A 16,138-nucleotide genomic window follows, 5' to 3' on the forward strand; every position below is an offset into this window, starting at 1 on the left:
CTGCTGTGCATTTCTAACTCCTTTCTTTACTTCCAAGGTAGGATCAACTAGACTTATAACCTTTCCTACGAAATCATAATGGTTCTTCAAGATTAACATAAATCATCAATTTTAGCCCTCCAGTATTTGTACTACTAAAAGTTTTGGCTAATATTTGAATCTTGATGTTGTGTTTTCATCATGTTACTTCTCACATTACATCCTGCAGTTCTGAACAGTAATTTTCAAAGTGGCAGAGGTAGTCAGAGGTTCCACACCAGCCAAACGTCACGGTTCCATGTTTCTTTTGACAGCAAGTGCTCCTCAAGCACAGAACTCAGAAACAATTTTCAAAAAATCAAATAGCAATTTTACCACTGAGTTAAGCAGCCACAGGCATACAGGGATTCACTTCTAAGGTGATGATGTAACAATGGTGGTTGTGTGTCATTGAAAGGCACAGAAGAGTATGGGCTGAAAAGGCAAAAACCAACCAAACAAAGCAAACAAATAAAAAACCCACAACAAAAAAAAAAAAAAAAAAAAAAAAAAAAACCAAAAAACCAAACACACACACAAACAAAAAACCCACCCAAAGAGCTGTGGTATGTTATTAGACTGAACTGGAGAAAAATGAAAATGTTAATCTCTCCAGCTAAATAATATTTTGGTTCTTAACACCTACAAAGATAAAGAGGTTATATTATTTATCCATAGTGATATGCTATCCAGTTTAAAAAAAAAAAAAAAAAAAAAAAAAAAAAAAAAAAAAACAGAAAACAATGTGCTTTTTCCAGTACAGTTTGCTAATGAATACTGAAAGGAATAAATACAAACTATTTAAAATTACCCCCAAAAAAAAAACAAAAGAACAAAAGTTTTACCTGCCACCAGTACTACATACTCCATTTGAAAATGTTCTTTGGTATGAATTATTTAATGAGAAAACATGTATGCACATTCTTTGTTTTCAAAAAGTATAGCTCATGATAATTTAAGTTACATGAAATATTAAATACTTCCTTACAAAAACAATTATTTCTCTATAAAACTGATTAAACCAAAAACTTTCCACATACAAGAGCAGCAATTTTGATTGAAATTTCTCATTCTGAATCTGTAGTAAATAATTTCTGCCTTCATGCTTTAACAAAACTGTTATGTAGTCAGCATATTCTTGTGGCATAGATGTCTATCTCTAAAATGTCAAATGCCATAACAAAAGTTCTTCTATCATTGTGTTCGCAAAAAGTCACTTCAATTTAAAAGTTAATCAGAATTTAACTCTACACTTAAGGCCTTGCATTACCATCTACCTTACCCAAGATGATTTTATGATTCAGAACAAAAAGGTTAATTTTTATTCATTTAACTCAAAGTAAAAAGAATGCCAGAAAGACACTGATGTAAACTGATGTCTTCCATTTATCAACAAGCAGTTTGGCCCTGGTAGGAACAACATGGGCCTCACCAATGTGTTTGCTTATGGTACAGACTCAAGACTAAAAGTACAAGAAGTACACTCTTCCTATGATTGGGCTTTCTGGCTGTAAGCTGGAAGCAAGGTCTTAGGACCTTCTGGCCAATAAAAACTACGGAGTCCATCCATTCACTTCAAAAGAGCACCTATTGCACAGCAACAATTTTGGAGACTACTACCCTGGTCCTGTTCACACTTAACGTCTGAGACATTATAGGAGCCATCTTATATTGCATTTCAAGTCATTTAAGTACCCACAAATTTTCCATAAAAACAGGGCAGAAATAGCCTCAGTGGAAAAATCAGACTCAGATTTAAGCATTTTTCAAAACAAGTCTCATGTGGGACTTGAGCTCACAAAAGCATTCTGCAAAGCCTATGCACAGAGGCGGGTACTTTTAACTGCATTTTTGAATGCAGCCAGTTAACTAGCATTATTATGGATTTCTCTGTAAGTGGTCACTTGTGTCACATAATAGTAGATCAATGAAAACTGTATTCATTTCTAAGTATTTACACTAACAAGAATGATTACAGTTAAGAGTCTCCTGGCATTTCCATTACAAATCTATTTTTCAGGGACTTACACATCAGCTACAGTAATATATTTTTGACTGAAACTTGATATGAAAGTTCTCAGCTATGCTTAAATCAGTAAGCTCTCCTATACCTTTGAAAAGGCTTCTTTCAAAACTGAAAAAAATAATTTTGCAAGTCATTTTTCTATCTACTTAGGTTGTTAAGCACTTTATCCTGAGCAACCTCAGGTGGCATGTACTACAAGATATAAATATTACACCTCTAATTATATTAGGGAAATAAATCTTCAAAGTATCTTGCATTGCAAAATGTCAGTGAAAGAGCAACAGGACAGTATAACAGTTTGAGCCTTCACATAAATTTTAGGAAGATTTCAGACTGATTAAAAGGCTTCTTGAGTCATTTCTGGACATATATGATTAGTGAAATGATGCAATTAGTTTCAAAATTATACTTTTCATTTCTAAATATGATGTGCATTATTTGTTTAATCCCATTTCCTTCTTCCCTGTATGTTACCTAAAAGAATAAATCATTTCATAATAAGGAGTAAAAAAAAAAAAAGTTACATTCTTAAATTATTTATTTTAGAAATTCTGTCTACTGGACCTTCAAATTTTTTTTAATTAAATTCTATGACTTAGTCAGTGCACATCTTGTCAAACATGAATTTACACTGGTACTCTGACACCCCTGAGGGAGCCAACAGAGCCTATCGGGTCAACAGTCCTTGAAAGAGAAAAAAAATTTCCACAATGCTTTACAAATCCTTTGGATCTTTAGGGTCTATTAACTCAAAAATACACTTTACAAAAGAAACAAATACGGATTACACAATGGACCATAATGATTTCTGGACTATTGGTTAGTAACTGTTATGCAAATGACAACACATATTTACTCTTGCGGACCATAAGGCATTAACAGTATTTCACTACTTCCACTAAAGGGATGCAATAAAGTACATATACATTTTTTTACAAAATGCCTCTTTACAGGCCTATATGAGGAATAAGTAAGTTTGAGCACTAATTTTACCCAGCTGAACAGAAAGGATCTCTGTTCCAAGCATTAAAAAACAATTTAAACTTCCATTAAAAAAAATAATATTAATCTACAACAGAAATTTGGACCAGATTTTCAAAAGGTCTCTGCATCCATGGCAGTGAACAGTATTTCAAAAGGCTTCACTAACTTATTCTTAATTATAAGATACTGATACTTAATTATTACACATTTTAATAGGTAGCTCTCACTGAGGAAAAAATGCCTTCAGTTCTTTGAAAGAAATAGGAACTTCTGGCTACTTCACAGCCGTATACAATGGAAGAAGTTGAATGAGAAACACTTCTGAAAATCTAAATCACAAGAGTCACAGTTCTCAGACATCCCAAATATATGAAAATCCACAAACTTTTCTGGAAGACCTTCTTCTCATGTCATATGTATTTAGCATGACCTTTACCTAACTCCAAGATTTCTGTCCATTTTTCTCCAACAGTTCTATCTAGAAAAAAAAAAGACAAACATTGAGGGCATTTTGCACATTAGCGCCCTTCGCCCCATGTCAATCCAAAACAACTTTTCAAGAAAATTTTCTGTGATGACTCACCTCTGAAAAAGGTTACATTCACAACTTTCTGCCATTTTGACTATTCAGTTCCCCAGTTCCGGAATATCTGTACTGCACTTTTATTCAGGATGGGGTTGATCCAGGTCAGCAGGCATGTTGTTCCTATTTATGCCCATTCAGACAGGTTTACAATATTTATATCTCATTAAAAAGTAGATGAAGCTAGTATGCTTAAATCATGCCTAACATAATAGCAAGTCATGGCTACTGTAAATCAAAAGCATTTCCCACAACAAAGAAGAAGGTAAAGGATGTGTTGGCAGCCTTTCTGAGGTTAAATTCATGACATGACAGACCTCTAATTCCTGATCCTCTGCAACCTGAATGCTTCCACTCACAACCACCATAGGCTAATAAGCTATCTAGAATATAGGTTCACTGCACTTAGGCTACTATGCAGCAAAGAATTCAAAACTCATGAACACAGGAAGGCAACATTCAAGAGCAGCAATCAGGACACTCAACTGTGAAGGCAAATTCTAGTTTTAAAAATCCATTTGCACAGAGTTGTTTAGTTAATGGAAATGCCTATTCATTAAAAAAAATAAAAGAAAGAAGAAATGGTCCAAAGAGCAGGCACTGGAACAAGGACTTTCCGCTTCAAGCAGCTGGATTTTTTTTAATATGCATTCATTAGGGTAATTTAACATACTACCCCTGTCCAAGGCCAAACTTCCTGTAATTTTTTTCTTCTTCTTGCTCAAAATTTAGAGCTGAATTGTCTTTCAGCACAATTACAATGAACCAGTGGTTTGTCTATAAGAAAAATCAGTGGAAATACTCTCAATTGCCCTATCTACCACAACAGCACACACTTGAAATGTAAAATGCATCTCAGAAGGTTTGCTTTTTTTCCCAAGTAGTTAAATTCTTATTACTTGAAAACTAACAAATGAATTCCTCTGCCAGTATTTACAGAATAAAAATCACCGTGATTTAACCTTGATGGAGATATGCAAAAAACAGCTCAAGGTAAGACAGAAATAGCACAGTTCCCTTGTTATTTAAGTCTGGAAACATGGGAAGAGTTCACACGTCTAAATGCTTTATCTGGCCTGTGATAATCTATGTTAAATATGATCTACAAATTCTACATTCACTTCCATACATGACAACTTCCTGAATGTTAAATGTCTTTTTGTATTTAGAACATAAATTATAGTTTTGATTGGGAAGTAATTATACACTTATTTGCAAAACTCATACAGAAAGGACATATGCAGTAGATGTGATTCCAAGTCTGGGAGAATCTTTGCATTTATTAGCTCATTTGAAAATCCTTAGCCAGGCAATTTTCATGCAGAGATCTTCATAGGCAAAAGCGCACTGCTACTTCACAACCCAGCCTTCAGACAGGTAAAACTGTAATTGTAAATATGCCCACTATATCACTTATCCTATAAGCTCTTCCTATAAGCGTTTCCTGTAAGTACCAGCCATTATACAGCCACTGTACATCGCATTGCTGTCAAATGTGAGCAGGGCGGGAATCCCTGCAGAAGCATAGTAAAATTAATTACAATAAAACACAAAGGCTGCTTCTGGCCTATTTATCTTTTTGTGAGCCCCCAGTAAGACTACAATTTTAATGTAATTATGCACATTCGTTTATTTTTAAATTACAGGTTGCATCAACCCATAGTAGTCAATTTTTCAGTATTAATAACTCAAGAACTTTAGAAATACTCAAATGCCTTAACTCTAAAAGACAAACAAGATGCTATCTGCCATTACTTAAGAGGCATTTCAAAAATTACCCTCCTTTGAAATTAAGGGACTAAATTTTACTTATCTAATTCACACAAGCACTTGCAGAGACCTACAGCATTAACCATTAAAAACCTACAAGTAATCTGGATTACTGCTAGAAAAATAAAAGAATTATTACTATATGAGATTGTACTTCAACATGGTTGAATACTAAAGGCTCTACTATAAACCTTGCAGAAGCCTGCACAGGGTATGAGGATAAAAAAGGGAGGGAGGAATAATAAGGATTTAGTCATGGTGCACTGACAGACTTTAGAGTCACTAAGAAGCACAAATACGACCATTGGAACAGCTTAAAATTGTAACAAGTTTGTAGAGCACAACATAAAAATCTTTCATTCTAATACATGGCTCATCTATAAAGATTTTATGTGATTTTCAATAGAGAAGTTATGAAATAAAGCAGCCTACAGTAGGAGCTAACAAAGTACACTTTATGTTCATTTCCATGCTTTAGCACCAAGACACTGCCCATAAAACATACTAAAGATAAATACATCTTATCTTCTATTGCAGGAGCCAAATTACTTAAATATTTATATGTCAAGCCTTTCTAAAAACAAGACAGCAATAACTCTTAATTCAGTTATACAAATCACCCCCAAGGCAATTGCTTTAAATTACCGAGAACTGTGCCCTGGTCTGTATGATCAAGTGATCACTTTGAAAAACAATGAAACATGACTTTTTACTGATTAAAGTTTTGCAACATTGCGGCACCCCAAAAGTGCAATCCAATTAACAAACCATTTACAAAAGTGCAATCCAATTAACAAACCAGCATTGTCGTGCTCCAAGATATAATATCGATAATATACATATTATTTCTTCTGAACTGGCTTATAAATGTATTTACAAACTCACTACATTCCTGCATGTATGTTCCAGAAGAATCATTTCATACTGTGGCTACATGTATTCTAGCAAAACCAACGTGAACACTTCAACCCACATGTAGGGTACCAGTAGGAATACTTTGCTGCCAAATAACAAATATTTTACTTGAACATGGGAGCTCTTATTTATTTTTTACATACCCTAAAGTTAAGAAAGAAAAACACCTGAATTAGAGACATGTAGTAACAAGAAATAGAAGTCCATACTAATGTAATCCACTCCAGTTCAAAAATATAGATCTTGTGATGTTCTCACAAACAGTAACTGAAAGAACAGGTGAAACAGGGCTTTCACTAAAAAAAAAGTTCTCACTAAGATATGTATCACCTGCTCTGCATTCACAGGAGTCTGTAGACACTTCAGTATGAGTCAGTAGTGTACAAGCACAATAATTTGGCAAGAGCCAAAAATCCAACTGTCTGCTGAGAAATCCAATTTTGTGTGAAGCATATACATCTATGACACAGGGGAAATAACAAACCCAGTAGTCTCTAGCAGCAGGAAGTATTTAGGATTAGGGAATCAACACCTTCACAATACTTCTAATATTTAATTTTCAATGCATTTTCAGTCCTGTCCTCCCCTTATTCTCTCTATGGCTCAGGTACAACTAGAATGGATTGACAAAATAAGATACTGCTGACAGGAACCATTTTCCTTACCTCTTTCTGTACCAGAATATAGGACACTATTTTATAGGACACTTTTTCCTGGTTTATGATTTTTCTTTCTCTTAAATTCTCTTTGCTAGGACTTTTCCCCTGAGTTTTCTGGTTTGGAACAGCTCCACCCTATTTCTTCACCACTTAACCCCCCTTTCTTTTTATATCACAAGCCATCTCTTCCCTTTTCACACATAAAGGTAATTGCTGCTACTGGAGAGGTAGTCACACAATTCTTGTTGTTTTCATAATCTGAACCTGTGTCTCTTGAGCTTTGTTAATGTCCCCTACAAGAAAACATGAGAGATTTTAAGAAAACCAGTAGTGGGTCTAGAGCAACTGAAGATCAGAGATCTATCAGCAAATCACAGCTGTGCCTGTATTTTTTTTTTTAACTGAGAATATTCTGATCTATGAGTGTAATTAATTTATGTATCATAGAAGTGAAATATAAATAATATAATATAAAAAAGCTTATTTTTCTTTTTAGAGCTTTGAAGTTATTAGGTTGTGTTGTGTAAAACTTGGCATTCACTAACAAATAAACCTTTCCCTGATAGATTATAACAGCTCCTTTGTTTCCGCCGATCCCACTTGATGGGAGTATTATGCACCCAATCAACCCAACCCTAATGGCCCCGACTAAGACAAACCAATCCATTGTATCTATTTAACTCTATGTACTCCACATGCCAAAATCTGTACAAGGATAAGCAAGCAAACACGTTAAATTAAATAAACTGTTCAGATTCCTCTTTGTATCCCCCCCATGACCCACAGCATGAATAGTTGTATTTAATTAAATATACAACCCATTACCTCAAAAAGTGTGTATTTCCTCAGTAAAAAAAATATATCCATAGAACATTTCTCTTTTCAAGACATCCTGTACTAGAATCCCAGAATAGCCACAGACCAAGGAAGGAAAAAAAAAAAAATGTTGACCTATTTAATAAGGAAATAAGCCAAGACATTGAAAACCACCACATGACTGACATTATCCATTAAAATCCTCATATCTTATTTTATCCAGACAGATCAAATACACAACAAGTTATGCAGAATCTTCAGTGGTGTCTAGGAAAGAAAATTTATTTCTGTACTTCTTAATGAACCTGTACCAATTTTTTAAAACAGTTTACAAGGGAACTGTTGAGAGGGAAGTGGAGATTAGAATGGAAAACAGTCCTAAGACTGTTAAACACAGCAACAAATTGCTGCATTGTTAATGGGCCTACTCCAATAATTAACTAAGGAGACAAAAATGTGGAAATGTGACACCCCAACTAGCACTGGATATTAAAAAAAAAAAAAAAAAAAAAAAAAAGGAAAAAAGACTGTTAAACTCTCTGGAGCTATTATTTTCACAATGAGTGGTTAGTACTAATGAAAAGGAAGCTAAAAAGAAAATAAATACAGTAAAAACACCTGGAAATTTCCTTGAGACGGCTGCATTAGACTCACTGCAATAAAGCTCATCTTACGAAAGATCAAATTCATTAGCCCAGGAAAAAACATTTGAGTAGCTTTCACGACTGCACATGTTTGTTTTCCATTATTACCTGAATAAGAGAAACCTTAAGAAATCTACAGTGTAACTAGCGTAAAGCATACACTCAACAATACTGCATGGCCTGGTCCAGAGAGGTGAGTACAATTAGCCATAATCATAATTGTACTGCATAAAATGACCACGTGATATGTATTTTTGCTTCACAAAATACAAAAAAATTTAGTCCAAATAGTCATGACACTTGTCAACCACCACATATACCTGAAGCTCTCACTTCTTCCCTGTGCATTCCCCAGAGCTGGGAAGAATTATGTTCACACATGCCAGTACTCAAAAACCAATTTTGAAAACTAAGATATGTGTCAGTTCAAGTTTCTGACTACAAAAGGCTAAATAGCTTACAGTTTCGATTCTGTTGCATGCAAGAAATATTTTATTTGGAAGGTAGCTGTTAAGTTTGTTAAGATGTGAAGTATTTATCGCCTTTAACAATTCAAAGTTAACAATAATATACTTAAACATTCTTTTACACATTTACTTTCTACAACAGGACCTGTAAATTCTCTTGTTCAACCAAGTAAAAACTCTATGATTTACTTGATGACACTGGAAACAAACCTGCCTGCAGCATGGCACAGATGTGTATGGTAGATGGAATGTATGAAGACCGGAAGGGAAACATAACGACAATAATTTTAAAGTAAGTTAATCTTGGAATTAACAGAAATTATCTCAGGCTAAATAACGATGATTATTTAACATTCCTCCCAGGGCAAAATTTTGATCCCGTTAATATTAATACATGACCCCAGGCAACGATTTGCCTTTATCTGAAGTCAGCGGTGTTTGCCATGACTACTGGCAAAGCAACACCAGCCCATGGCTCAGAAAATTAGGTCCATAAATCCACAAGATTCTTTCTGTGCATCATTATCTCAGAAGGTTTTGCATCAGCTAGCATTCAATGGTATTCCTCCTGGTTTCTACCCCAAATTCTGGTGATTTTGCAATGAACAAGTCAAGGCCTTGTATACTAAGTATTTTGTTGTCTGCTTGCATGTGTCTCTTATTTCAGGCCTATCAAGTTATATTAGTACTTGTTATGCTGTACAGATCATTGTGAAATGAACTGTTACATGTTACATTTTGCAGTTAAACAGATTAAGAAAATAATCTTGGTTTGGAATCTGTTCTGGAACTCTAAGTGGAAAAAAAAAATATGTAAAAGGAATGCCTGGTTTGAAGAAATAGGTGGCTGCTTAGAATAAAATAAACCCAGATCTTAAATCCTTTAGGCAAAAGTGTGGGACAAACTTGCCTATGTATTTTCCCCCTTTTCCCCCCAGAGCTCTGCAGACAATCTGAAAAGACTTTTCTCAGAAAGGTCAAACATTTCATTATAGAAACACAATAAACTGACTACAGAGTACTGAAAATAATACTCAGTTTTGTAGTTACTCTGTGTCAGATCGTAGTACCCTGATAGGCTATCACCTTTAACTGAAGACCAAATTTCTAGAAATCATTGAAAGAAACAAAGAAAAGAAGGTTCACAAGAATCTTCACAACCTTTTCACATGAAAACATCTGGCACTGTCTTCCAGTTTTGAAGAGATGCGAGGATATAACTGTTGCCTAGTAGATGGCAGTTCCATCAAGAAGACCCTCACCATTCCCACACTGCTCATGGCTGCCTAAGAAATAACTATGTGCATGCCTCTCCTACCCATAGTTCTTGTAATGAAAAGCAAGTAGTTTAAATACAATGCAATTTTCTTCCTTTGCACTTAAAGCTTCTGAAGGTACAATACTAAATTACAAGTTTAGAGAAACAAAGTCTGGAAGCCCATTTTAGCCACTTACAAATATTTCACAAGTAATGTTGCTCAAGGCAAAACTATTCAGTTTTCCTGGTATCTTGAAAAAGAGCAGTATCAAGCTCTCTGTCACCATGACCTCCCAGTCTCACAGTACAACCACCAGTAATGTCATCCCCAAATTAGGCCAAGGTCTACATTTTACATTAGGAAAAAACTCCCATACATCACACAACGTATCCAGTTAGAGAACAAATGTTTGCGAAGTCATTCAGTGCAACACCTCTGAGAACCCAAACATGCCACTGAGGAATTAAACTAAATATTTTAGTAGAATGACATTGACACAACTGGTAACATTCAAAATATTTTCAAATGCATCATTACAGTTACAGCAGTATCCCCAAAATCACATTTATATTTAGAAAGATGTTTCCTTACAACTTCTTGAGGAATAATGGAAAGCTTGCTTCAAACATTAAACTTCTACCACCAGTAACAACTGTTTCACAAAACCACATTTATTTTGTATCAGTTGCTGCTACCATGCTTCAGTGTCTTTATTTTGTCCCTGTATAAAACCTTAATAGCATTGGGCCAAATTCCGTGTCCTTAAACAAGTAAAATTTAAGTTAAAAACTTCATAACTTGACTCTAAACATTTACAAATAAGGACAGTAAGTGTTGGAAAAGTTTAGTCTAAACCAAGAACAGCTTATTCTGCAGTATGAAACTGAGACTTCTCCAATTTTCTCCACACTTCATTAGTCTCCCAAGTAATGAAAGCACAATATAGAAAGTGTTATTAGCTATGAACAAGTTCATCATTGGAGCACACTCACTTCAAACTATTTAGGTAAGAGAGACAAAATGTCTTGAAAAATTAAACTTATAAAAATCATTGACTAAGTCATAATCATCCGAAAGACTGTTGGGCTACAAAATAATAAGGTAAGCTTTGGATACACACAGAAGTAGGAACAGCAATTTTTTATTTTTTTTTTTAATCCGAAGTGCATTGCTAGCACAAACCGGCAAATTATCTTTTCTAATATCACAACGAAAAATTAATCCAAGAGCAGTGTAACACCAGGCTAGCCTTCGAAGCCCGCCCGAGGAGGCGGAGCCGCGGAGGAGCGCGCTGCAGGCCGGGTGCGCGGGCGCGGCCCCTCCGCGCGGCGCCCCGCGGAGCGGCAGCGCGGCCAGGCGGCGGCGGGGGTGCCGTGCGGGCGCGCGGCCGGCAGGGGGCGCCGTTGCTCGCGGCAAGGCGCGTGGCGCCGCGGGAGCGCGGCCGCGGGCAGCTGCCGCCTCGGGCCCCGCCGCCGGCCCGGCGCTCCCGCCCCAGCGCTGCGGGGGGGTAAACCCGACACCCCCACCCCTCCACCCACCCCCCCGTTCTCCCGCCCCCCTGCCCCCAGGCGACCCTCTCGGAGGCGGCGTGCTCCGCCTCGGCGGCGCTGCGGGCCAGGAGGCCGCGCCGGGTCCCCCCGCACGCCCGCGGGCACCGCTCCACCGTAGCGGGGGCGGGGAAGCGACAGCCACCCCCTCAGAGAGCAACCAGCCCCCAGCCCTAAATACTCACCATATTGACTTCTGAGACCATATCTATACTGGCAATGTCTATGTTCATGCCAACAGCCACTGGGGGACCTGCAAACCAACAAGACGGTCCGCAATGTGATCTCCGAGAACTTAACTCGTTCTTACCAGAGTTAGCAGGACTAAGACCGCGTAGAACCGAAACGACGTTTCAACAGAACCGGGAAGTCAGGAGGAAAGCAAAAAGTCTTCCCCCCACCCTCCCCACCCCCCTTCCTCCCGCCCCCCCCAGAAGCAAGCAGAAGCGGGCTCCCGCGGGGAACCCGCCTTTGCGCCGGCCTCACCCCGTGCGCCCCCCGCCAGCTGTAGCGGTGTTTTATGTAACACGCACACGCGTGTTAACAGCGCGGCTCTCCGCGCTCCGCCGACGGCCGCGCACCCGCGGGGCCCGGGGCGGGTGAGGGCTCGGGGCCAGCCCGGGGCTGAGGGGCTCCAGCGCCGGGCTCCGCCGCCGCTCCCCGGCCCGCCACCCTCAGCCCGAGCTCCGGCGGCAGGGGCAGCCCGGGGGACGGCGGCCAGGGAGACCCGGGGAGGGGCAAGGGGACACCCACACCGCTCACGTCCGAAATAAACAAAGTAGTTGGAAATAGCAAGACGCAGGGGGTTAAATTACATTTTTGTATCTGTTAACAGCACATCTGGTACTCAAAAATAGTAACTGTGATCACAGGCACATTAGGCTGAGAGGAGCAAACGTTGGGTAAACTTGAGACATTTGCATCTCCATAAAAACAGTTAAACAAGGGTTTAATTACAGGTTAATAAAGTGTCAGCACACATACAAAATGAGGGACCGATTACAAATACGCAAGAGATTTAACTGATCGCATTAAGAACATCCTGTGCTAAGAAAATTGAGTAACAATGGACTTAACTTTGTATCAGCTTGAGAAAATGGCAACACACACACACACAACCCAAAGCAACAGCACCATCAACACGTTTAAAAACCACACATACCAAAGGTACGCAGCCCGGCTCTGTAATCTCTCTTACTCAAAAGCAGTCAAATTACCTCCAAAATCTGGCCTCAAGCGAATGTCATAGCCCTTCAGCAGTCTATCCACGGTCTCTTTTACCAGTGACATATTACTAGGGTCATTGACACTAAAGAAAAAAAAATAATAATACTATATTATTTCTTATTTCTCAGACCCAAGCTGTACATTCCTATCAGCAGCAGCATGCAGTGCAATTCAAAGTAAGGCAAAAGAGATACCTTCCTCACTTACCTCTGTGCACACACCGCGGCTATTATTAAAGGGAATGACCAAATCCCAAAGTAACCCTTTTTCCGGACTCTCAGCATCCCTTTAGGTTTTGATATAATTTAGGGTTTCAGTGAAGAGAAGAAGAGATCCAACTTATTCTGGCCAGTGCAGTAATTCTAATGTGAAGCGCATGCGCACGGCGTACCACAACATCAAAAGGAGCAGTGGTTGCTGCTGGAGATGGAGCAAATTTCCTTGCCAAAAAAAAAAAAAAAAAAAAAAAAAAAAATTAAAGGGGAAGAAGGAAATGCATTATTTTCTTTAAAAAAAGTCATCCACAGGAGGATCGAGTATATATTTGTTGTGGTTTTTGTTAGCATATAATATAAATCACAGCAAGGAGAGAAGTTTCAGGAGTTGCAGGATACAGTGGCTTTGCAACCCAGTTTAAAGGGGGGAGGGGGCGGGGGCTGGATGGACTCGGATTAGACAGAGGGGGAACAGGTTAAAAAGGGGAATGCACAGTGCAAGTAGGGTGCCAGAGGCAGGTGGGGGGGGAAGGAGGCAGCTTAACTTTTTGGTCCCTGGAAAGCACCGCCTGAAGCGAGGCGAGCTGCGGGCAAAGGAGCCGGCGCTTGCAACGGGGGCGGGCAGTGCGGGAGGAGGGGAGATGGGCGCCTACAGTATTTCTCACGGAGAAAAAAAAAGAAAAAAAAAAAAAAGGGGGGGGGGTGTGTGTGGAAATGATGACGAATAGTTTCTTGTAAGAGAGGCTTAGGCTGTTTCCTTCCTTACTGTGCTGCCAGGAGCCGTTCCAGGGGCAGAAGCACTGGGGACCGAGGGGGTAGCCGGCTCCCACGGGCATTTGCCAGCTCCGGGGGGGCGGGAGCGGAGCCCCCCCGGCCAGGCCCGCCGGCGCATTTTCCATATATCGAGCGATGTTTAACCCAGGGATGCAAGCTCTTCAGGTAGATCTAAGCCTGGCCACGGGGCTGGGGGACGAGGGGGTGGAAGGGGAAGAAAAACACCACCCTGAAAGGCAGTCAAGCTTTTAGTGACCATCCAGACCCAGTGCAGGTTCATAAACCCACTTACCTTAGTGGGTAAAACACCCAAGCTCTTCAAACGCAGCGTGTGATCCAATTAATGCCTCGGAGGAAACCAGAGACGAGCAGAAAGCTGAATTGGAGATGCTTTGAGTGACATTTAAATCCTGAGCAGGAAAAAAAAAAGAGATAGAAAGGAGAGAGAAAAGGAAAACGAACCTCTTAAAAAAACAACAAACACCGGAGTTAAATTATTCCTCGCAAATCTGCTTTGTGTTCGTAGCTCCTTTTACACCTCCTCCTCCTCACGCACATACCCGCTCAGCCCCGCGGATCTGTGCTGCTTCACCGGGCGGATCTGGGCGGGCACACGTCCTCGGCCGGCCCGGGCTGCGCGGAGAAGGGACTGGGAACACTCGGAGCGCCAATTAACAAAAGAAATATTTAACTCGCTGCAGGAGGGTGGAGTGGGAAAAAAAAAAAAAAAAAAAAAAAAAAAAAAACAACCCAACACACAGCCCCCCCCAAAAAAAAAAAAACCCACACACCAACAGGGGTTGGGGGGAGGGACAAGGGTGAGGGTGTTGCACAGAGAGCGAGGCAGGCTGGCGAGCACAGGTCGGTCCCGCACGCAGAGGGCTGAGGCGCTCCGGAGCTCCCTGCCCTGCCCGCGCTACCGCCCGCCCTTCGCCGGGAGCGGAGGCAGCCGCCTCTGGGGGCCGGGGGGTGCCCGGCCCCGAGCCCACCCGCAGACGCACCCTGGCCCGGGAGCAGGGGCAGCCCGAGGGTGCGGGACCGGGGGTGGATGCCCGGGGAGGAGAGGTGGCGGCGGCGGCCCGGGCAGGGCGAGGGAGGAAGGCTGAGGCAGGGGCGAACAGGGAGGCGGGAGCATAAAGTCTCACCTGGGGGAGCGGCAGGGCGGAGAGGGGGGGCGCTGCCCCCGAGAGGCGGTGGGGCTGCTAAAAAAAATACACGGCAAACCCGTAAAACGGCCGGCAGCCCCAAAAAGCTGGCAGCCATTTAACAGAGACCAGCAGCTAGCTTGGCTGGAGCGCTAAAGAGCGGGGAAGCCCCGCGGCGAGCCCCGCAGCACCCACCTGCGGCTGAAGCGGGGCCCGGGGCCCCCCCGCTCCCCCCCCCGCAGCTCACGGGCGGTATTGCCATCCTGCCCCCTCTTCCCGCCGGCCCTGGCTTAAAACATCACAGTGGCGCTTTGAGATCAAGTAAGTGGCTGCTGTTTTTCTGCTTCCAGGAAAAAAAAAAAAAAAAAACCAAAAAAAACAAACAAACCAAAACACCACCACACAAAAAAACCCACACAACTCCTTAGGGAGCTGGGGGGAATTCATCAAGACATGTATTCACCACCTTCTCCCATTTGTAACACCTGGAATTACACAGAGGGAGAAAATACACTTTTCCAAATGAAACAAGATTTTGTGTTTGATAAAGATAAAATGCCTCATTTCAAAGAAAAGAAAAAAAAAAAAAAAAAAAAAAGAAAAGAACCCAAACAACTATGTTAAAGAGCGTTAAAGCATTTGTTAAAATTACAGCACGCACGCCCGCCCTCCCCCCCCATTTTTCAGCTTTCTGTTCCATGGCTGATCTTACAGAGCCACTCTCCCTGTTCACCAGTGGAGGTTTCTGTTCTCACACAGCTAGTCTGCTTCACTGCCAAACCTCTTGAAATACAGCCCTGAAAGGAAGATGGTGGATACTCGGTGCAGTGAATCATTTTACTTTAGATGCATAATAGGCACTTTTCTTATGCACTCCTATGATAAGCACAGGAGGTCTCAAGGTAAAACACTTCAATTCTGCACTGTAAAACTCACCTGCAAGCGCTAACTTGGGACTACATCTGACACTTCTGATTTCTGAGCTGTTCCTGAGTCTCTGCTATTAATTACCTTTACACTACAGAAATGTTTTATTCACCATGTTCAAATATGAACCAGATATCAACAAGAACCTGAGGCTGAAAGCTA

The 16,138-nt window shown here is 40.6% G+C and overlaps 1 protein-coding gene across 4 annotated transcripts in view; it reads right to left on the reverse strand.

Moving 5' to 3' along the window:
• GABRB2 (gamma-aminobutyric acid type A receptor subunit beta2) overlaps positions 1 to 15,165 on the reverse strand; it is a 170,412-nt gene extending 155,247 nt beyond the window's left edge. For 2 of the 4 annotated variants that reach the window (XM_042790261.1, XM_033005693.2), the window contains exons 1-5: positions 14,465 to 14,570; positions 14,197 to 14,314; positions 13,123 to 13,355; positions 12,906 to 12,997; positions 11,874 to 11,941 (exon numbers count right to left, since the gene is read on the reverse strand). In XM_042790261.1, coding sequence (XP_042646195.1) covers positions 11,874 to 11,941; positions 12,906 to 12,997; positions 13,123 to 13,199 — 237 coding nt within the window. In that variant the 5' untranslated portion in view covers positions 13,200 to 13,355; positions 14,197 to 14,314; positions 14,465 to 14,570. Of the gene's footprint in view, positions 1 to 11,873; positions 11,942 to 12,905; positions 12,998 to 13,122; positions 13,356 to 14,196; positions 14,315 to 14,464; positions 14,571 to 14,695; positions 14,870 to 15,049 lie in introns of those variants that run through there. The other 2 variants (XM_042790260.1, XM_033005722.2) reach the window with 2 other exon arrangements.
• Positions 15,166 to 16,138: the final 973 nt, after the last annotated feature.

Source organism: Tyto alba, unplaced genomic scaffold, assembly GCF_018691265.1.
Source record: "Tyto alba isolate M040663 unplaced genomic scaffold, T.alba_DEE_v4.0 Super-Scaffold_17, whole genome shotgun sequence".
In the NCBI taxonomy this organism is placed as follows: Eukaryota; Metazoa; Chordata; class Aves; order Strigiformes; family Tytonidae; genus Tyto; species Tyto alba.